The 19,660-nt window shown below is 45.4% G+C and overlaps 3 protein-coding genes across 5 annotated transcripts in view; 2 read left to right on the top strand and 1 right to left on the bottom strand.

Annotated features, from left to right (window-relative positions):
- The first annotated feature begins 10,823 nt into the window (after positions 1–10,823).
- On the top strand, positions 10,824–12,743 carry Trsn (translin). The gene is made up of 5 exons (XM_077422847.1): positions 10,824–11,029; positions 11,434–11,536; positions 11,627–11,842; positions 11,968–12,047; positions 12,127–12,743. The coding sequence occupies exons 1-5, from the start codon at positions 10,832–10,834 to the stop codon at positions 12,379–12,381; spliced, it is 852 nt and encodes a 283-aa protein (XP_077278973.1). The 5' UTR covers positions 10,824–10,831; the 3' UTR covers positions 12,382–12,743.
- A 104-nt stretch (positions 12,744–12,847) lies between these two features.
- On the bottom strand, positions 12,848–14,781 carry LOC143906647 (glyoxylate/hydroxypyruvate reductase A). Its single transcript, XM_077422845.1, has 4 exons — positions 14,516–14,781; positions 13,635–14,009; positions 13,181–13,545; positions 12,848–13,105 (listed from the first exon to the last, which is right to left on the bottom strand). Exons 1-4 carry the CDS (start codon positions 14,610–14,612, stop codon positions 12,974–12,976), a joined length of 969 nt encoding a protein of 322 aa, XP_077278971.1. The 5' UTR covers positions 14,613–14,781; the 3' UTR covers positions 12,848–12,973.
- A 537-nt stretch (positions 14,782–15,318) lies between these two features.
- The window catches only part of E(pc) (Enhancer of Polycomb), a 9,107-nt gene continuing 4,765 nt past the window's right edge, over positions 15,319–19,660 (top strand). Inside the window, exons 1-9 of one of the 3 annotated variants that reach the window (XM_077422835.1) lie at positions 15,319–16,125; positions 17,048–17,186; positions 17,289–17,530; positions 17,749–18,005; positions 18,093–18,225; positions 18,364–18,666; positions 19,101–19,252; positions 19,340–19,471; positions 19,641–19,660. The exon at positions 19,641–19,660 is cut by the window's right edge and continues 1,075 nt beyond it. In XM_077422835.1, the coding sequence (XP_077278961.1) occupies positions 15,973–16,125; positions 17,048–17,186; positions 17,289–17,530; positions 17,749–18,005; positions 18,093–18,225; positions 18,364–18,666; positions 19,101–19,252; positions 19,340–19,471; positions 19,641–19,660 (1,531 nt within the window). In that variant the 5' untranslated portion in view covers positions 15,319–15,972. Of the gene's footprint in view, positions 16,126–16,218; positions 16,652–17,047; positions 17,187–17,288; positions 17,531–17,748; positions 18,006–18,092; positions 18,226–18,363; positions 18,667–19,100; positions 19,253–19,339; positions 19,472–19,640 lie in introns of those variants that run through there. The other 2 variants (XM_077422837.1, XM_077422836.1) reach the window with 2 other exon arrangements.

Raw genomic sequence — 19,660 nt, 5'->3', positions numbered from 1 at the left:
GAGATCGAGCTCTCCGCTTTCGGCCGATTTCTTTTTTGACCCGCAAAATTAAGTGTGCGTCACCGTAAGCGGGGACGATCGCACGAAGCGGAGTAACTCGGTGCGCGTAACTACAGCTCTTTTTCCTTACAAATTGCGACGTCGCGAGGAAAGATAAGAAGCGAGGAATACCCGACAATCACACGGCTTTTAAAATAAACAAAACACCGAGCGATCGCTCTCTCCATCTTTTCTTTCTTTTCAACGGACTAACGTAATTGATATCTCGCAGAAGAAAAAGTAGTGTCAAATCAATTTCAACGTCTGCAGAATTTTGGTGCTCTATCATACATTCACATATATAAATTTTTATCCTCGATTCTACATAACGAGATATAAGATCAAAAAGATTTTCATCACGGTTTTTTTTTCTTTCTTTTTTCCAGCGTTATCGCTTTTTGCATCTATATGTAGCGCCGGCTTCGGTTTCCACTTCGAGAAAGAGGTAACGCTCGTCGCACATCCGGCTGTTTTTCATTCGCATGTATTTAAAGTATACCCGTATCTCTCATCGACGAGGCTCGACGAAGGTCACACGTATGTATACGTATCACGCGAATTGCCCGGGAACCATGATACGGTTAATGCACGTGCCCTTCGCGTCATTCATTGCGGGAGCTTTCGGAGCATGTAATTCGCGAGGGATACTCTTCTTATGGGATCACGCGATGTACTTGAGATGTGCCGCAAATTAAAAGACCCGTGCAGATTTAGAAATTTAGCGCGTGGTCCGTAATTTATACGGGAATGTCTTAAGCACGTATTTAAAGTGAACTTTATGAGTAATTTCAGTGAATTATGTACTGTTAGATTCGTAGTTCCAAATTATGCTCAATTTGAATCATTTTTAACCATTTCTGCAGATCGCCATCACTGCTCCTACTCAATATGTCATTTTAACTAAAACAATATTAATTTTAAATACTACATACCTATGGAGTTATAAAATAATAAATTTTATTGACACACATTATAGTACGAGTAGTTAAAAATAACGAAATATTATTTAACTCAAGGTTTATCCTTTATTAATATTCAACAGTGCGCGGGTTCTAGAATTTATCAAGTTTATTCAAAACTAGCTGGTTACCCGGGCTTCGCCCCGGTAACGAAAAACTGTACACTCTATATGCTACGCCGGAAAATTCTACCCCTATTTTATATGGTCTTAATACAAAATCTGTCCAGCCGTTCTTGATTCATAAATGGTGTAACTAACCCGACTTTGTTTTATATAATACAATAATAATAGATATCGACATTGGATCGGACTACTCTCGGTTGAACGGAGTGATGTTATTTATTTCGATAAATCGTATCAGTCCGGAAATCTTCCTATAAATACCGTTGTCGGTATCGCGCTCGCGACATTGTTTATGCATACCAACGGTATCCAACGGCGGCGAACCTGGGTACCGTAAAAACCTACCGCTCGGATGCTGCGCTCCATTTATGGCCGAGGCACAGCGCCCGAGTGTGGAAATCCGCGCAAATAAGCGCGACCTTCCTGCAGGAGGAAGGAGGAAGTACGACGGGTTCCTCGGCATGCGCGTGCTTTCGGCGCCGCGGCCCGGCCGGCTCGAATTCCGCCTCGTCGCCTTTTTTGTTCGCGAGCCGGCATGGCGCGGCGCACGCCCGCACCTTTATACCGATCGATCAAGATCGTTTCAGGGAAAAAGCATTGCCGCACTCCATTACGTTCTCCTTCACATGTTCATTCATTCATTTTTGCAATGCACGATAATTATATTATTTGCAGGAAGTCTTTTCTCCGCCCATTAGACCCGCGATTAGCGACCTATGCCGACGTGGCAGTCGGTCGGACGCGTCGCGGAATCCATCAATTAAATTACCATAATTCAATACTTCGAACACCGGCGTGCGTAAATCACACCTGATGTGATTTTCTATAGAATTATGACATTCGGATTTTACATTATCCATCTGCGGACAACGAACGCTGAACGAGACTGAAATCGTCGCTCACTCGTCGCCGTTACTCCCTAGGAAATATAGACGTCATCCATGTGTGTGTGACAGCAGGCTGCTCAGAGTGAGAAAATTTGATGGAAAGGTGTCCCCATTCAACTCTCTTCCTGAATCTGCGTCGCGACGTCATCGAGCGTCATTCAAAAAGCGCCTCGCGAGACGTCGCGCATCTGTTCCGTTTATATAATATATATCTGATGGATCCCCTCATTCTCGATCGGCTCTGCCGTCTGCCGTTCGAGACGCGTTCATCGGAGGCCACCGCAAGGCCACTCGAATTTCCGATCTCATCTCCCTCTCTCTCTCTCCTTATTCTCTATCTTTCTTTCGTCGAAATTCGTGAGTGGACTGTTCCGAGAAGCGGGCGATTTTGTCTGCGCGAAGACGCTCGTGGATCGCCGAGACGCCGAGACGCCGAGACGCCGAGAACGTCGGCGACGTTACGTAATTAAATTAAACGTGTCGGTATCGCGTTCGCGGAGATATGTAGGCAGATTTTATCGCCGGTCGTCACACACCGGCTAGAATACGATCGCGATGATGCTCGATGACGGTTCCATTAACTGGCGGACCAATCCGCGATGGCGCGACTTCCCCGCGATTCCCTAGAACATCCTTCGCGAGCTGCGCGATCCTTATCTCTTCTTTATATGTATATATATGTATATATATGAGCCAACACTACTCGTTTGTGGGCTCCATTTTACAATTGCCGGCGACGCGAGTCCACGCACGGACAAAGATGGCGGACTACGATAATTTATTAACTAGTCCGACGAGTCGGTTCCGTCGGACCTGTTGGAAGACCCGACCGATCGGCCGACCGCCGACCGGCTCGAAACGCGAAAGCATCTCCGCTCGAGCGGATAACCGCTCGTCCCGCCCCGCGAGCGCGCGCGTATAGCGCCCGACGTAGCATTCCTGCGCGCGACTTAATTTATCTAATTGAGGTTGATAGCTGATATCTCATCCGCGTCTCTCTCTTCGCGTTTCCAGCTGGCGAGGGTGCGCGATGAGATGATCGCGATGATCCTCCTGACGGAATTCGTGTACGTTGTTTCTCGGCGTAGACGGGGCAAAGGCAGAATGGGAAACGACTGTCAGTAATGATCGTAATAACGTCTCGCCGACAACGGCGTACATATGGTAATAAAGAGCAAAGTTCAGCGTTCCTTCAGCCGTTTTACCTGAAGCAATCCTTGGACTTGTAAGTATAAGTATACCTATAATATCTGCGGATAGATCGAAATGAACACGCGCATATCACAAGAACGCCTCGCGCGTGCAAAAATTGCCCGCTTTTAATTCACGAATTGAATTAATTCATAATATTAAGAAAAACAAGATCGTCATAATATATAATTTAGAACATCAATTTGCCATTTGCTTGAATCGAGTTTTTGGATCTTGATAGCCTATATAATACTATTTATGTGTATTATTTCATGCACACATGAACATATTTTCCGCAACTTATTGTTAGTAAGGCTGAAGTACATTTTTCACAATAAATTTTTTACAGTAATTTAGATGCTTATATAGCATCAAAGTTAAATTGATATTTAATTGATTTAATTAGGAAGGGGGGAAGCATTTTCCAACAATAACTGTTTTAAGGCAAAAGATCGGTGCGCAGTTTACTAACAAGTTAAAATATGTGTAATATATGGAAAATATATAAAATACATACATAAATAGTTAGGCTACCAAGATCCAAAAGTTCGGATTGCAAATGGCCAGTTTCTTCTAAATTAATTCAGTCTATGACGACTGAATAAATCATTGTAAGCTAAATTACTTCGATTCGCAAATTAGAAATAAATTCGTAAGCTTATCCGATTGAGAGGCGAGCAGCGCGTTATTCGGCAATTTAATAGAAGTGGGAGGAAAGAAACGTTATGTGTAGATGGAAGGAGAGACATATAGATCTATAATGTGGAGTTATGGATTTTTTAATTTATTTTTGTACGAGTATTCTTCTATTTCTTAATAGAGTCATTTTTCTAACGATATCTGCTTTTTGTCGCTTTCAACGCGGACGTATCACAGGAGTGGCTGATCTCGAGGTTAATTCTCGCGCAAGGCGATCTAGCGTGCGGCATCCATAATGCATCGGGCAGTTTTTGTCGGTCTTCCCAAGGCGTATATCACAATGCATTTTGCATTCGCGGCTAATTTAGCCGCGTATACGACCGGTCGCGGCGACGAAGATATACGCGCCTGCCTGGCAACTACCCGTACGCTGCTGACAAACGACTCTCTTCGAGTGTAATCTCACTTAATGGAATGCATAAAATTCATAATTGCATAGTTCGGACGTTTATACGCTGTACTTAGGCTTTTACATATTATGTAACTATATATATATATATATATACGCGCGCTTTCGATGAATCCTGACGTTGCGTCGGTCGGGAAAGCCCCGTGACGTTGCGACGCGACGTAGAAACGTCCTCGACGTCTCTCTCGACAGGAGTATCTCATCACCTCTTATATACGCTCACCTTTTTCGAAGGATAGGAATATAGTATATTGAGAAAGAAAGGAAAGGGGAAATTTATTTCGCGAAATTAAAGTTGCCCGATTCTTGATGTAAGATACCGAGCGATCGTTTGCCTTAATTAAGGATTCGCGTTTGTTTCTTTTGCAGCCACGTGGAACCGTGTCACAATACGCGGTTGGTCCGCGATAACGAGCGCGATTCGCCCGAATACCGTGGATTCCTCCGTGGCCGTGGATCCGCACTCGTGGCCCTTAAAACGGTCCGACATCGCGCCGGCGACGGCGACGGTTGTTCCACGACGACCACGACGGCGAGCAATCGCGACGGGTAGGAAATTCCCGAGCCGTGACGTAAAAAGTTATATAGCGCCCGGGGCCCGGGGGCGTTTCTTCGGCACGGCGCCGCCAACCTACAGGGACTACGTTTAGTCGCGTACACCGCGGCAATCGCGGGATGGAATGAGCATCCCACTATAGCCGTACGTATATCTTCCTCCCGTCCCGGGATCTCTCGAAGCGAGTCGGGAGGAGAGGCGAGCGAGCGATAACCCTATGCGTATATCAGGTCTGAAAAATAAGCTTCTGTGACTTGGACGTAAAGGGTAAAGCAAAATATAAAGTAACACTGCACATATATTACGTGTGTTTCAACACAGAAAAAAAATAAGGGTCACGCACAAATCAACACTGATGTACTCTCGTAATATAACTATATATAAAATTATGTTTAACTATAAAAATATAAATAACTTGAAGCATCCAAGCAAGTTTTACCTTAGTTTAACGCGATATAATATCTCATTTCAAGATTATATATTGATTTGACACTTGTTTTTTTTCTGCGAAGAGATTATAAAATTTAAGATTAAATATAAAGGAATTAAGTTTGCAAACTAATGTTAAATATAATGGAAGTATAATGTCTTTAACAAACCAAGCGTCTGATGGTTTAATGCGCAATTCAGTAATGCGAGATTGTAAGTAGTTCCGCGAACGTACCTGGCGTTTACGCGAAAGAATATACGCGAGAGTAACGACTGTGGGTTCCGGCGTGGGTTCCAGTCTTAGGACGGGCATGCCTTAATTTCCGGCTGTCTACGATTTTAATTACAGACGCGTTCTCCGGAGGAGAGAGGAGCGATCCTTCCTTCGCCCGCGGCGTCCACGTCGTTTCTTTCTAGAGGAGGCGAATCCGGCGGTTAAAATCTTGATTAGAGCGACGCGAGCTCGCGCGAGAGAGGAGAGAGAACCGGGCGAATTTACGAATATCTCTTCAAATGTAATACAATCGATTCTCCGTTAGTTAAACCTAACCGCTTTGAGTAATCGTCGACGATTTGAAACGCCCCGTCGAGCAAACGGCCGCGTTGCTCGCCGCGCGTCTACAACCGGTTGCCTTCGGTTGTCCGCGCGTAATCGACCGGGGAGTCCGGGGACCAAGATCTATCGGTGTTACGCGACGCGGCGTTTTCCGGGGGGGGGGGAGGAAATTAATGGATGCGCGCGAGGCTCGTTTATCTTCGATTTCTCGTGATAACGCGACGCCGCGACCGCGCGTCCCGTCCGGCCGCGCCGGTTCGCAAGAAGAGAGTCCTTTGAGTCTTTATCCTCTCCACGTGAGAACGTCGAGCCAAGCCGAGGCGTTCGCGATCGGAAGACGCGCGATTAATCTCGAGACGTTCCAGCCGTGCGATTTCTTTCGATCGGAAAAACAAGCAGAGAGAGAAAGAAAAAGAGAGAGAGAGAGGGGAGAGGGGGAAGAATGACGGGGAAGGTCTTCAAAGAGATGAGGAGGAGTCGAGAGAACCAGCAAGAAGCAACCAGCAAAAATAGAGAAGAGAACATTGGAGAGAAGTGGATCGGCTCGAAATACCAAGGATTCGTTCTCCGCGAATTGATACGCAACGTTGCGGAATAACGACAATCCGGTTGTGTTTAACGTTCCCGTTCGCCGCATTCCGTAGCCTCCGGTCCGATTGGCACGTGAGAAAATATCCGTTTCTACGAATATAAATCTACGGCATTGGTATTTAATTGGTATTTGCCGCGCGTTATGCCGCCCGATGACCCTGACATTTACGCCGCTGCATTTTGCAATTTTGCATGTGTTAAGGTGCGAATTCATGGGACGCTCGTTTCAGCGTATCGCGAAATCACGTGATTTCGCGCTGACGCTAGCGTCAAGCAAAGAAAGCTGGATTTTCTCAGCTTTAGCGTCAAAGCCAAAGCAGCGCGAAGACGCCGAAATTTTGACGCTGTTTTCCTTTTCATGAATTTCAATTGACGCCGACGTCACGTGTGGTCATGCGACCTTCTTGCCGCTGAAAATGAGCGTCGAGCGTCAGCATGAAAAGGCACCTTTACGCGCGTACTCGTTCGCGTTAAGCCGGTTAAGCGTCGTTCGCCGTCTTCGTCTATCGTCTTGGCGGTCGAGACACGTAGGCGCGATTTCGCCGGATTACCTCGCGAAATGAGTGAAACTTCACTGTTAAAGGATGATATCGAAGGATGAAATTTAAAAACCAATACTTTAAGTTAAATAACTTTGTTATTTTTTTAACTACTATGTGTGTCGGAAATAAATTATTTTCACACAAAACAGTGACAATTTTGACTCTATTGGTTTAATTAAATTGGCATTGTTTAAGTTAAATTAACGACATGTTTCTTTTTAAACAGGAGCAGTGGCGACCTATATATAGGAATGGTTAAAAATGACTAAAATTGAATTTAATTTGACCCTACTAATTTACTTATTAACAGACTGTTCGAGAGCTCGTGTGGCGCTCGTCTATTTTCCCAATTAATAACATTTTTCTTTCGCGGAATCGTGGGAGAATCATATAAAATTAATTCTCATATAAAATTCATATAAAAAAATGTGAGGTAGACGCGATCGTTAGAGAGCTTATTTATAATTGTATAGAAAAAGCAATGAAATCTCGTCGTGGCTATGTTTTTATCTTCAAATCAGATAAAAATTATTAGCCGGATAACGAGACCGCGGGCCGGAACGTTAACAATGTAATCTCCGCGCGCGTAACTCAACAGAATTCTCAAAGGGCGCGTTACGTGTGTGCGCTTCCTGCTTTTTTCTCAAATTATCTTCCGCCAAGCATCCGTTTCCATATTTATGCGGGTAAATACGATTCGTTGTTCTATCATTTACACGCGCGCCGAGCAGGCCGAGCTAATGCTAATCCGCGCAAACTTGTTTAAAGCGCAAACATATCAAATCATAAGCAGCTTCCGCGGCACGTGCGTCGCCGTCGCTGCCACGACTCTGACGTAGTACATATATACGTTGTTATTTCATCTGTTTGTCCGCGATTCGAAAGTAACGCGGTTACTTCGCGGAAAGTGGTTGCAAAATATATCGCGTTTACCTCTAGATCGGCCGCGGGTTTTCAATCGTGCCGGTAGTTATTCAAATTTTCATTCCGTACTTACACGTGTAACTGCAGGTACATTTTTGTTCTCGTAACGAGCACCATCTTTAGTTAAGTTTCCAATGTTTGCTTAGCTCCTCAAATCCAGACGAGATCGGAAGATAAATCGGGCAACACGCGGACCAACGCGCGTGCCCCTCGAAACGCATTGCTATTCGCCGCGCAAAAATCGGAGAGGAACCCCGCTCGCGAACGTCCTCGTCGGTCCCCCGCCAGTCAACCGGACTCGCCCTGGAAATGTCACTCTCCGATCGTGCGACGTGCATGCGATCGAGGGTTCTCTCCTTTCCGAGAGAATCCGCGATCGTTGCCGTACGGCACGCGAGGTGTTACCCGCGTGCGAGGAGTATCCATCCCCCCCATGTTGTTAACCGGGGCCGCCTCGGGACTCGGGACTCGGGACTACGAGGAAAGAAGGGGGACGATCGAGAGAAGGTCTCTTTAGAGCGGTGGGGCCCCCGCCGCGCCGCCCGCCATACGTGCGCCCGCGTTATTTTCTCGCCGAGATAAGATCGGCACCGCTAAAAATAGCATTTGCACGAGGAGCGAGATCGTTCCCGAGGTACCACGAATCACGAATTTACGACGATAGGATTTCGCGCCGGTAGGATTTTATTGAGATTGACGCCTCTCCCGAAAAAGAGAGGTATGCGAATAATAAGCTTAACGGGGCACGCGGGGCCCTCGTCGTTGCCCTCCCTCCGTCTCCCCCTCTTTCTCCTCCTGCTCCTCCTGTATACAACGAGTTTCGTTTGCGTACATACTTATGTATGCGGGCTGTCGACCGCTTTACATAACTCGAGGAAAGATACCGCAAGAGCTTTCACGAGAATGTATCGGCGCGGGCGCCGCGTAAATGTTCTCCGCGCCGACCGAGAACGGTAGGCGAGATATTGTTTCTTCCTTTTTTTTCCTATCTCTATTGACGGAACGCGAAACGGTTCGAAGGAACGAATGCCGCGAAAAGAACCGCGCCGCGCTCCAAGTTATCAGGAACGAGGTATAGCGCGAGGAGGTTCGCGGCGCAGCCGGCGAAGGCCGAAGGCCGTCGCAAGGCCGAGTGCCTCGATCTCTCTTCATCGTTTCTTCGTCGGTCCTCTCGATGGTACTTGTATGCCGAAGCGAGGCCCGAAAACGCGTAACGAAAGCGAGGTAATTCACCAGGATTCCGCGGTCCGATCCTCGTTAAGCGCGAAGATCCAGAAGTAACGTATTTCTTATCGAAATATATCGGCGCGGAGGTTCCAGATGATATCGAAATCGATATGGGATCCTCCAAGTGGAATAACAAGTCACGATAAAGTTGAAATGATGGCAAAATGACAATTTTTACATCATTTTGCCACCACGTTGACTTCGTTTTATGACTTTCCGTTCTACCTCGGCTTCGGAGTTCCGTTCGAGGCGCGGGAAAGGTTGCCCCTTGGGGAACACGTTGTCTCGACGCGGTCGACGCGGAGAGACCTCGTCGGAATCCACGCCGGTTTTCGCGTTTCCGGTTTGGCAAAGAAATAAAAACGCGCGCAAACGTCGCGTTTTCCGTCGGCTTCGAAATTCTCCTAGCGATCGCGCGCCCGTGAACGTGGGCGCGCGCGGATTTTTCCATAAAACGAGTCCCTCCCCTTCCTCTCGGCTCATCGGATCGCGAAGGTGTTGCTCAACCGCCGGCGCGCGGCGTATCGGGATCAATGACACGCCCGCAAATTCTCTCCCCCATTGGAGGGATGCGTGGCGTCCTCCCGATCCTCCGCGTCCCGCGACCTGTACCGTGTGCGTGAGGCTGCGCGGCGGGCGGCTGGCTCGTATATATGCAGAATGCAGAATGCAGAATTCCAAGCCGCCGCGCCGCGCCGCCGTCGCCTTTCTTGAGTTCGCGCGCGCGCACACCCAGCAGAACCTAACTGGTTTCTATTTATACACCTCGAGCGCGCACGAGACCTTGCGCGAGCGGACGCGGCCTCGCTCGCCGATGCGCGCCTCTCTCGCTCTCGCCGTGCTCGGCTTGGGTTCGGCTCGAATTTGCCATTTGCCACATCGCGCATCGCGCCGCCGCGCCGGCCGCCGTTGACCGGTTCGGCTCTATTAAGTATTCGCTATTTGCTATTTGCTAGATCGTGAAAACTAGCCGAAAATGCAATATTCTTCGAATATAAATTTAGATGCGAGTACGGAAAACTCTGCATTTCTAAACAGCGTGCAATGCGCGATAGGAAATATATACGCACGTATAATGAATTATAATTAAAGCACTAATTGAACTTTAATGAGAGATCAAATGATAAATTACTAAGGTTACTCTAAAGAAATGTATGAATACATGTCATATGCACGTCATGTAGTAAAATAGATCTCATTCGCGTGCTCGAATATAATATTATATAATACCATAAAATACACAATAAATTAATATAACAATCTACCCGCGATTGATGCAAGGTCGCATAAAGTTCTGCCGGTTATAATTTGCAATTTTCATAGTTAACAATCGTATGTTATAAATTCAATCTTCATTCATCGTTACTAAAGATTATTCGAGCATATACATATAAATTAGGACGGCAAATAAACACGAAAATATATTTGATTGTTTAAAAATTGTGAGAATGGAAGGTTTTTTAAAATTACCTTTTCACAGAGCTTCCGTATTCCGTATCTTTCTGCATTTCGATCAATTTTTTTCATCGAATGTGAGTGTAAGAGACTGACTGGATCGAATCAATCAATAATGCTAATGCACCGTCATCTATTGCAACTCTGCGTACTATCGCGCGCTCGAAAACTGCACGGTGGCGCCATCTGTGAGCTATCCCGCGAATCACTTGGCGACGTAGTGAACTCGGCGGGGCGTACAGATGCCGCGTCGACGCCACCGGCCCCGGCCACTGACGAAATTGATCGGTGCGCGGTTTACAACGTTACAACGCGGTCCAATATTGCGCGAGACTTTTGACTTTTCCTCGGAAGTCATGGAAGACACCGTGTCCTCTACGATAACGGAGATGTTCACGTCGTTCCAGGACTCTCTGAACAACGAGCAGGAAGTGCGCGAGGTGCGTATCAACGTGTTGTTAGGTTATGTTGCGTAGCGGATCGCCTCTTACCGCTGCATTTTCGCTATATTCTCGTTTTAATTCCTCCTCGCGAAGGCATCGCGCGAAATCTAATAAGTTCGTTAATTTCATTAACTCGTCAATTTCACATTCTCAACATCCGACCGCGATCTTGTCCGCGCGATTCCTGTCGCTTGAACGTAATGCCGTTTATTCTGTGGGGTGTCATTGTTGTCACCTTCTTCCGAAGGCTCGAATAAACGAATTCTTAAGGATACGAGAATCTTTATTGGCAAAGAAAGCAGCACATTTTTCGCCATCTCACTCATTGTCAGAGACGAGTTGATTTACGGCGCGGCAAAATATCTCTTGAAAGTTTGGTAACATTTTTCTTTCCGTTACAGCAAATTCGTGTCATCGTGAAGAATATCGAGAAGAATTCCAGGGACATACTGATGACACTGCAAAATATTCACACGGTGCGTCACACAATGGAGGAAAATATAAGTATGTTTTTTAGTGACTGGTGATAAATTTCTTATTATTTACTTAATATATATATCATATAAAAAATAACCTGTTATCGATAAATTACAGTTGTGTCAAAATATTGTTCAAAGGCGAGAGAAATATTTGGCGACGTAAGGACACAATACGCGAGTCTGGCTGAAGTGGTACCGAGCAATCAGTATTATCGTTATCACGATCAATGGCGTTTCGTTACCCAAAGACTGTGCTTTCTAGTTGCTCTAGTGATATACTTTGAAATTAAACTCTTGGTCGACAAGAAGACTGTTGCAGAAATATTAGGAGGTATAAAAAATAACAAATAACTACATCTCTAATACTTGAATACGTACAGGCATTTCAATAACATTTGCCTTTACATCCTATAATTTGCTATAATAATTGAAGAATAATTTTTGTCATCTTTACAGTTAAAAATAACAGAGAGGATGGCTTCCATCTAGATCTGGAGGATTTCTTGCTGGGTCTGCTTCAGTTGTCCGCCGAACTGGTATGCATTCTTTGTAATTTTCTCACGTGATAGTCTCGTAAACGACGTGTTTTTTTGTTTTTTTTGTTTTGTTTTTTAGAGCCGTTTCGCCGTAAATAGCGTCACGAATGGTCATTATTATTGGCCGATGGAAATCGCGACATTCGTTAACGAACTGAACGCAGGCTTCCGGCTGTTAAACTTAAAGAATGATATATTGAGAAAACGATTTGACGCTCTCAAGTACGACGTGAAAAAGATCGAAGAGGTAGTGTACGACTTGTGCATCCGCGGCTTGATACCGTCTCCTCGGCCTATTGAAGAAACGCCTACCGAAGAGACACCTACCGAATAGATTTCTATAATTTTCCACAATATTTTACATTAATACCTCCATGTGCGACAACGTCGTGCGAAGAGAGATATATGGTGTTCGTATACATGTAATAAAAACATGTTCTTCATTTAGATTTTGATACTTAAGATTATTAATAGTCGATAAACTGCTAATATAATCAAATTATTTCAGATATCAAGATAGTTAATTTTCAAATTTTTTCGTATTTAAATAAAACTTAGTGTTTTACGTTTTACTTGATCACTAGTAAATTATATAATTTATTTTGTGAATTTTGTTTTATGTTTTAATAGAAATAACTATATTTGACATATAGTTTTGATTTATCTAATTTAAAGAACTATAAAAAAAAACAAAAACGATAGGCGTTATACTATTTTGCAATATTTTAAAAATTATGTAGGTGTAAGATTGTTCTATGTGACTTAAATTCTAGTATCGGGAACAATTATACAGCTCAATATACCCAAAATATGTTCTTTATTTTTATCTGTATGTATATTTTTATCAATAATAAATATTTATTGTGCGTACACCGGTCTTGTTAGCTCAACACCGTACAAAACCTTTGTGACTCGAAACCCTCAAACTAGTAACCTTTATTAAAATCAAATACATTTATCATACTCTCTCCGTTTATGTATTTAGCGTAATTTGTAGCGAATAGCTTTGCAACATCTTGTGAATTTGTCACGGCCGAATTATGCGGTGAGACGGTTACCTAAATGGGCACAGTGTCGTTAATAAGTTCTAAATGAAAGCTCGCTTTATATGATAATTAAGAAATGACAGTTACTTGTGAAAGGCTCCACAGCTTGCTCTCTTTTGGCAACGGCTCTTTTTCAAACACATCTAAAATAGCAGCTGAAATCCACTTCTGCTCGAGAGCGTTCACCAGGTCCGTTTCTTTAATAACGGAACTACGTCCCACGTTAATGAAAACTGCGTTCTTGCCTCTGCAGCATTCCAAAACGTTGCCATTCAAAAGTCCTACCGTGTCCCGAGTCGAGGGCATTATATTAATGACGTAGTCACAATTTTTCAGGATGTCTGGCAGGTCATCTACGGTTCTATGCTCGTCGAGGTACGGCACGTTCTCTTTCGGAACGGTACGCGTCATTCCCCAGATAGTCGCGCCAAATAGCTTCAGCCTTTCCGCCACTATGAAAATATTAAGAGACGAAGAGCTGGAACTTTTTATCGCCCGCTTGATATCAGATACAAGATCTAAGTTATTATTTGCGACTTACCCGACTTTCCTATCGTTCCTACCCCTAAGATACCTATCGTTAAATCACGTATAAGCCTGTGGTTCACCAATCTGCCTTCTTGTTTCCACACAGCGAGCCTTTGGTTCTCGTACTGTTGCCTCTGATCGCGTTCATGATTGACAATCTGCGCTATCACGTACTCGGACATGGCCAGACCGAATGATTCGTCGGAGAAACGAGTCAGCGTGTAATCTCTTCGCGCGTCCCGCACATGTGGAATAAATTTGTCCAAGCCAGCCCACGTTGCCTGTATCCATTTGACCGACGTCAATTTATTTACGTAAGGTATTAATAAATCACAGTCGGCCACTAATATTTCCACCGCATTCAGCTTGGATAAGGTATCTGCTTGTCCTGTATAAAAAAAAAAAAACATTTGCTAACAATTAAGCGAACCATTTTTAAAATGCTACCAACAACAAATATTTCATTAACAAGCTATACGACCGTTTCTTAAATTGAGAATCTTTTCGTGACCATCGTATATCGCAAATTTTTCAGGCGCTAATGCAATTCTGTATTTCAAAGTTGCGAGAACCCTAAATATAACGAGATACGAAAAACATTTAGGAAAATCATCCTTTCGCACGTTCGCGGTTAATTCAAAAATTCTGAACGCCGAATTCGGATCGCGCGCGCCGCAACACAAGCGGGGTCGAACGAACTTTCCCGCCCCGGCGCGCACGTCCCCTCGCGGCGGTAGCCGAAGGCAGTGGGAAGTGGGAATTCGACACGTGCTCGTCGCGAGGGGGTTATCGGTGGCACGCGAAACGCGAAACGATTTGACGCGAGCACGGGAATTGCGTCCTGGGTCCTGGGGCGCGGTTACGTCGCGACGTGCGCGTGTGGAGCACCGTTACCTGGCGCCACGTCCGAAATGCGCAGATTCGGCAGCCGCGAGCGCAGGTGGTAAGATAACCTAGGATTCGCGGACAGAACCGCGACGGCCTTCGTCATGTCGCACACCCAAACTTATCGCCACTTGTCGCGTACGACGCGCACGTCGCGCACTCGACCGTCGCGATTTCCGCCACGAGCGGCTACGTGAATCAAGCGCGCGACATTCACGCCGTTTAATTTCCACCTTCCTCCCTTTTTTTTCCGATCGTTTACGGCGGCCGTGATCTCCGTCGCGGCAACGCGTGACGATGTGTCGTCGGTCGTCGCGTCGCGCGTCGACAGTTTCGAGTTTCGAGCGCTTCGTCGATGAACAGATCTGCTCATTTTAGTACGAGGTATTTCGCACTCGCTGCTTCTCGCGCGAGTTTCTCACATTTCTTTCCTCAAAGTCCAAAACGAGCGTACTTAATTTTAATTCGAATGCGGAACACCGAAATGGACGGATTTCGCAACGCGCGCGCAGTGCTTCCCGTTTCGGATTTGGCGCCGCTCGACGGCGGACGCGGCCCACAACCACACGTTCAAGCGCCCGCGTCGGCGACGCATGCGCAGGAGTCGCGGGAACGTATCTCGCTTCTGTTTTTTTTTCTTTGTAACAATAAAAAAATTCCCCTCATTGTACATACCTGTCACAGTTAAACCCAATGTAATAAAAGAAAGAAAATAAATTTAATTTAATTATTTTTACAAATTAAGATTCTGCGCGCTACAGTATTTATATTTGTGAACTTTTGTTTCAGGATCAGGTGCTCGACGCTGCACGTGCGTGAATTTACATAAAAAAGCACATGGATAAAACTCGGAGACGCGAGTGTAATTAAATGATATACAACGTGCGTCACGGACGAAAAAGTGTTTTTGAGAGCGTCTCATTCGCTTTCCGGGGCGACGCCTACGCCCGACGCTCGTGCGAGTTGGCGCGAGTTGGCGCGCGGGTGTGTACTCGGCATAGGGCGGGAAGCTCGGGGCAGCCAATAGTGGCTAGTGGCCAATAGGCGTGCGCGCTGCGCGCGGGCCGCGTCACAACGGCGCGGGCGACGCGGCGATTCCCGCGCTGCCCGCGACGGCCCGCGGTACTGCACGGCGGCGGCCGAACGTGTTAAATGGCTGTGCGTCGGCCATGATGGCTTTGAGCAGGGACCGTGTCACGCAAACATGTTTTCAAAGTGATACATCTCGTTTGGTGACTGAGTGACCGTGTTCCAGCGCGATGGCCGGGGAACGATGAGGCCCTGAGCGCTCTCTGTGCCGGGTAATTCGGCCCCAGGGCCCCCAGCCAGGCCTCGATAGCCAGGTCCACGGCGTTCCGCGTTCCGCGAGCCCGAGGCCCCCCCAGCGCAGCGCCGACCCGACTGGCCTCTTACGGTGCGGCCAGCCATCCTTGGTTGTCAACACGCGCGAGCCAGCCGCCCTCAGGATGAGCAAGCTGTCGTTCAGGGCGCGCGCCCTGGACGCCTCCAAGCCCATGCCGATCTACATGGCCGAGGAGCTGCCGGATCTGCCAGATTACTCGGCCATTAACCGCGCGGTGCCCCAAATGCCCAGCGGCATGGAAAAGGAGGAGGAATGCGTAAGTCGGAACACGTCCAGCATCTCGTTCCAGCATGTTTTCCCCGTCCGCCATCTTACCCACGGCGGAAATTTTCATAAACAACCGGCAGATGGCGGCCCGCCCGTCGTCGCGCACCCTGGAAAATTGTTCATTTTCCAAGTTTAACGCAATTACCAGCCCGCTCGCGATTCCCGACCGTCCTCCCCGCGCCCTCCCGCTCCCGGCACTATCCCCCGCGACGGATGTCAACGCCTGGGCTCGCCGTTAATCGCGAGCCCACGCGCCGCCCTTTGCCTCCTGTGCCTCCTGTCCAAATGTCAAGCGTTTCTCTTCCCGACCCCGACACCGACACGCTTGAGACAGTGGCCCCCGCGACGTGCAAGAGTCTGCAACTTGGAAACGACGATACTCCAGTATTTCTTTCTACGGGGGAAACTACAAAACGGATGCGCTGCTTATTTCCATTTGTTGACTCCGTTGCATGCGTCACGCCAAAAACGCTGTTTACAACGTGGAAGCACCGTCGCGGTGAATCGAGATCCCCGTAATCTCCGCGAACCCTTCGTTACATCCTAATCAAATTTATCGATTAAATTAATATCATTTTTTTATGAAATATATAATTCGATAGAACGTGTCATTGAGTAAACATTGATTGCTACAGCGATCAGACTACCTCGCTCTACTTTAACACGTGTACATAATTTGGCAATGTTTATATATAATTATGCCACTCGGAAGAAATGTGTCGAACTAAATCGTTTAGAATGCATTTTATCTAATAAACGTACATTGTCGAAGAGATTTAAACTCGTTCGTAAGCACGTATCGAGCACATTTTTGTAAATACATTGTATTCTGAGTCATATGTGTACGAATGATGTGTGTGTGTGTGTGTGATTGTAGTACGATATTACGTAAATAATTCTTTGTTACGCAGGAACATCATCTTCAAAGAGCGATATGCACGGGTCTAATCATTCCTACTCCTGAAGTAACCGATCTGGCAGATGCGGAAGCTTATAACAAGATATATCCCGCTGATTATAAGCTGCCTCGCCAATTAATACACATGCAACGTAAGGGGACGTTGAAACGTCATTTTTATTACGTTCTTTTTTTATTAATATTGTTCCTTGGGACAAATAATTAATTGATCCATTTGTCTTCTCTCTGTGCAGCCTTTGCTATGGAACAAGACATACCTGACTACGATATGGACTCGGAAGACGAAAAATGGGTTGCGCTGCAAAGCCGTAAGATGGAATTGACTCCTCTTCAATTTGAGGAAATGATGGATCGTCTGGAGAAGAGTTCGGGACAAACTGTAGTTACCCTCAACGAAGCCAAGGCACTTTTGAAAGAGGACGACGATTTGATTATCGCGGTGTTCGACTATTGGCTCAACAAGCGTCTCAAAACTGTAAGCGTCATGTTTTTACATTGTATTTTTTGAGGTTATGTCGCTCTACTTGGCTTTTATACACTTTTATTATTCATTAAGGATATAAGAACTCGTACGCAAATTTTATCCTGCGAGTTTCCTCGTTTCTTCTCTTCATAAATCTAATGGAGTTTCCAGTGTTTCCGGAATCAATTTTTCAAATGCGATATTAATAATACTATCGATTTTCCACGCAGCAACATCCCTTATTATTAACTGTTAAAACGGAGAATCGATTCGGCTCGGCTGCGAACAATCCATATCTGGCGTTCAGACGACGCACGGAGAAAATGCAAACACGTAAGAATCGCAAGAACGACGAAACCAGCTACGAGAAAATGTTGAAGCTTCGTAGAGATCTTAGTAGAGCGGTCACGCTCCTGGAGATGGTGAAACGCCGAGAAAAGACGAAACGGGAACATCTGCATCTCACGATCGAGATTTATGAGAAACGGTTTGTATAAAGTCGATGACGATACCATTTATATATATGCATTACATGTATTTATTAAATAGGAATTTTACGCTTAATTTCACACAGGTATCAAGCGCAAGACTTCAGTGGACAAATATTGGCGGAAGTGTCGGCGTTAAAGGCACCGAGACCAGCGTTTGCTCCACTCTTTACCAACCAGTTTGGCGTTCATCAAAATTGGACGAACAAAGTTTGTAAAGTATGTGTCGATTGTAAGAAGAACGTTTATTCTTCGTGATATTCTTTGAAACTTTATATGTCTTTAAATGTTTCAACAGAATGGTATCGTCCATTCCATTTGCTACGTAATTAACGCGTTGCTTCTCTCTCAATTTAGGATGAAGTAGTGCCCAGGAAAGAAAAGAGACAGTACAAAAAGCGGAAACATAAAACGGATAGCAGGGGAGGAAGTTTGGACGACATTGGTATTCGCAGCGGGACGGGTAGTGGCGGCCGAGGAAATCGCCCAGGAGTGCTCGGAAGTGGGCTGGACCCGCTTATCAGTTCGGATGAAGATAGCCCGCTTCCATCTCATTCGCACTCCCAGCCCTCGTTACCTTCCGACCGCGATGACGAAGACACTGCAGCGGACGAGGGTCAATTCGCCTTTCGTCGAAATAGGAATAGCTCTTATTTACCGGTAAGTCGCTCTACATTTTTTTCTTGGGATATTCATTTTATTCAGCTTGTTGTTTGGCGACGACATTAATTGAATAAATGCGAAGAATATGCGGTAAAACGTTAAGTTGAAGACGTAATGAAAGTTAAATATTGCGTATCTAAATTTATTTTTTGAACAAATAAATATGGCAAATGAGCGGTTAGTTAATTGTATACGCTGTCTTTGTTTTAGAATTTTTATTTATTGGGTATATTTTGATTAAACTGTCGTCAACTATTGGGATCAATCGATAGATCTGGTACTGTGTTGCGACACGTTTTAAATCTAGAATTCTTTCCATAAGCCGTAAGCGTTATTGCAACTCTGGACAGGTCATTAATATATAGAAATAGAGTCTGTGTGACAGTTATTTCTTAAGATTTTTCAAATCTAACATTCTTCCCTCTTTGCAGCCTGTATCAGGCGGTTTTGGAAATTGGCCTTGGTGTGATAAAAGCGAAGGCGGTATTGCTGATAAAAAGTACAGGTTTGCGCTGACTAGCATTAACAAACCGGTACCAAGGTGTATTGGCTTCGCACGACGGAGACGTGGTCGTGGTGGCAGGTACGATGTCTATACCGATGTGACGAATGTCGCGGAGATAAAATAACATTTATTTGACTGTGTGTTTGTTTTATTGACACGTTGCAGAGTGATACTAGATCGTTGCACCGATATGGATGATATGTGGTCTACTTTAGATTTCACGATACACGATTCCAAACGGGAGACAGCGGATTCGAACGCGACTGCCACAGCGACGACCACCGTCAAAAAAGAGTGGTACACACTTTTAATATAATTATATCAAGCTAGGTTAGGTTATTTTATTATTTATGTTAGTAAATTATAATCAATCTTGTTGCTTATTTAATTTATTTTCGAAAGAAAAGAATAATCTTTACATGGTTATATCACATTTCTTACATTTGTACTTCTCTGTCTGGCGCAGGTTACATTTTCGACCAAAGA

Source organism: Temnothorax americanus, unplaced genomic scaffold (assembly GCF_048541705.1).
Source record: "Temnothorax americanus isolate GAGA-0224 unplaced genomic scaffold, ASM4854170v1 Scaffold74, whole genome shotgun sequence".
Lineage (NCBI taxonomy): Eukaryota > Metazoa > Arthropoda > Insecta > Hymenoptera > Formicidae > Temnothorax > Temnothorax americanus.
Note: the sequence above shows the minus strand (reverse complement) of the source record. Positions and strands in the feature narration are given on the sequence as shown.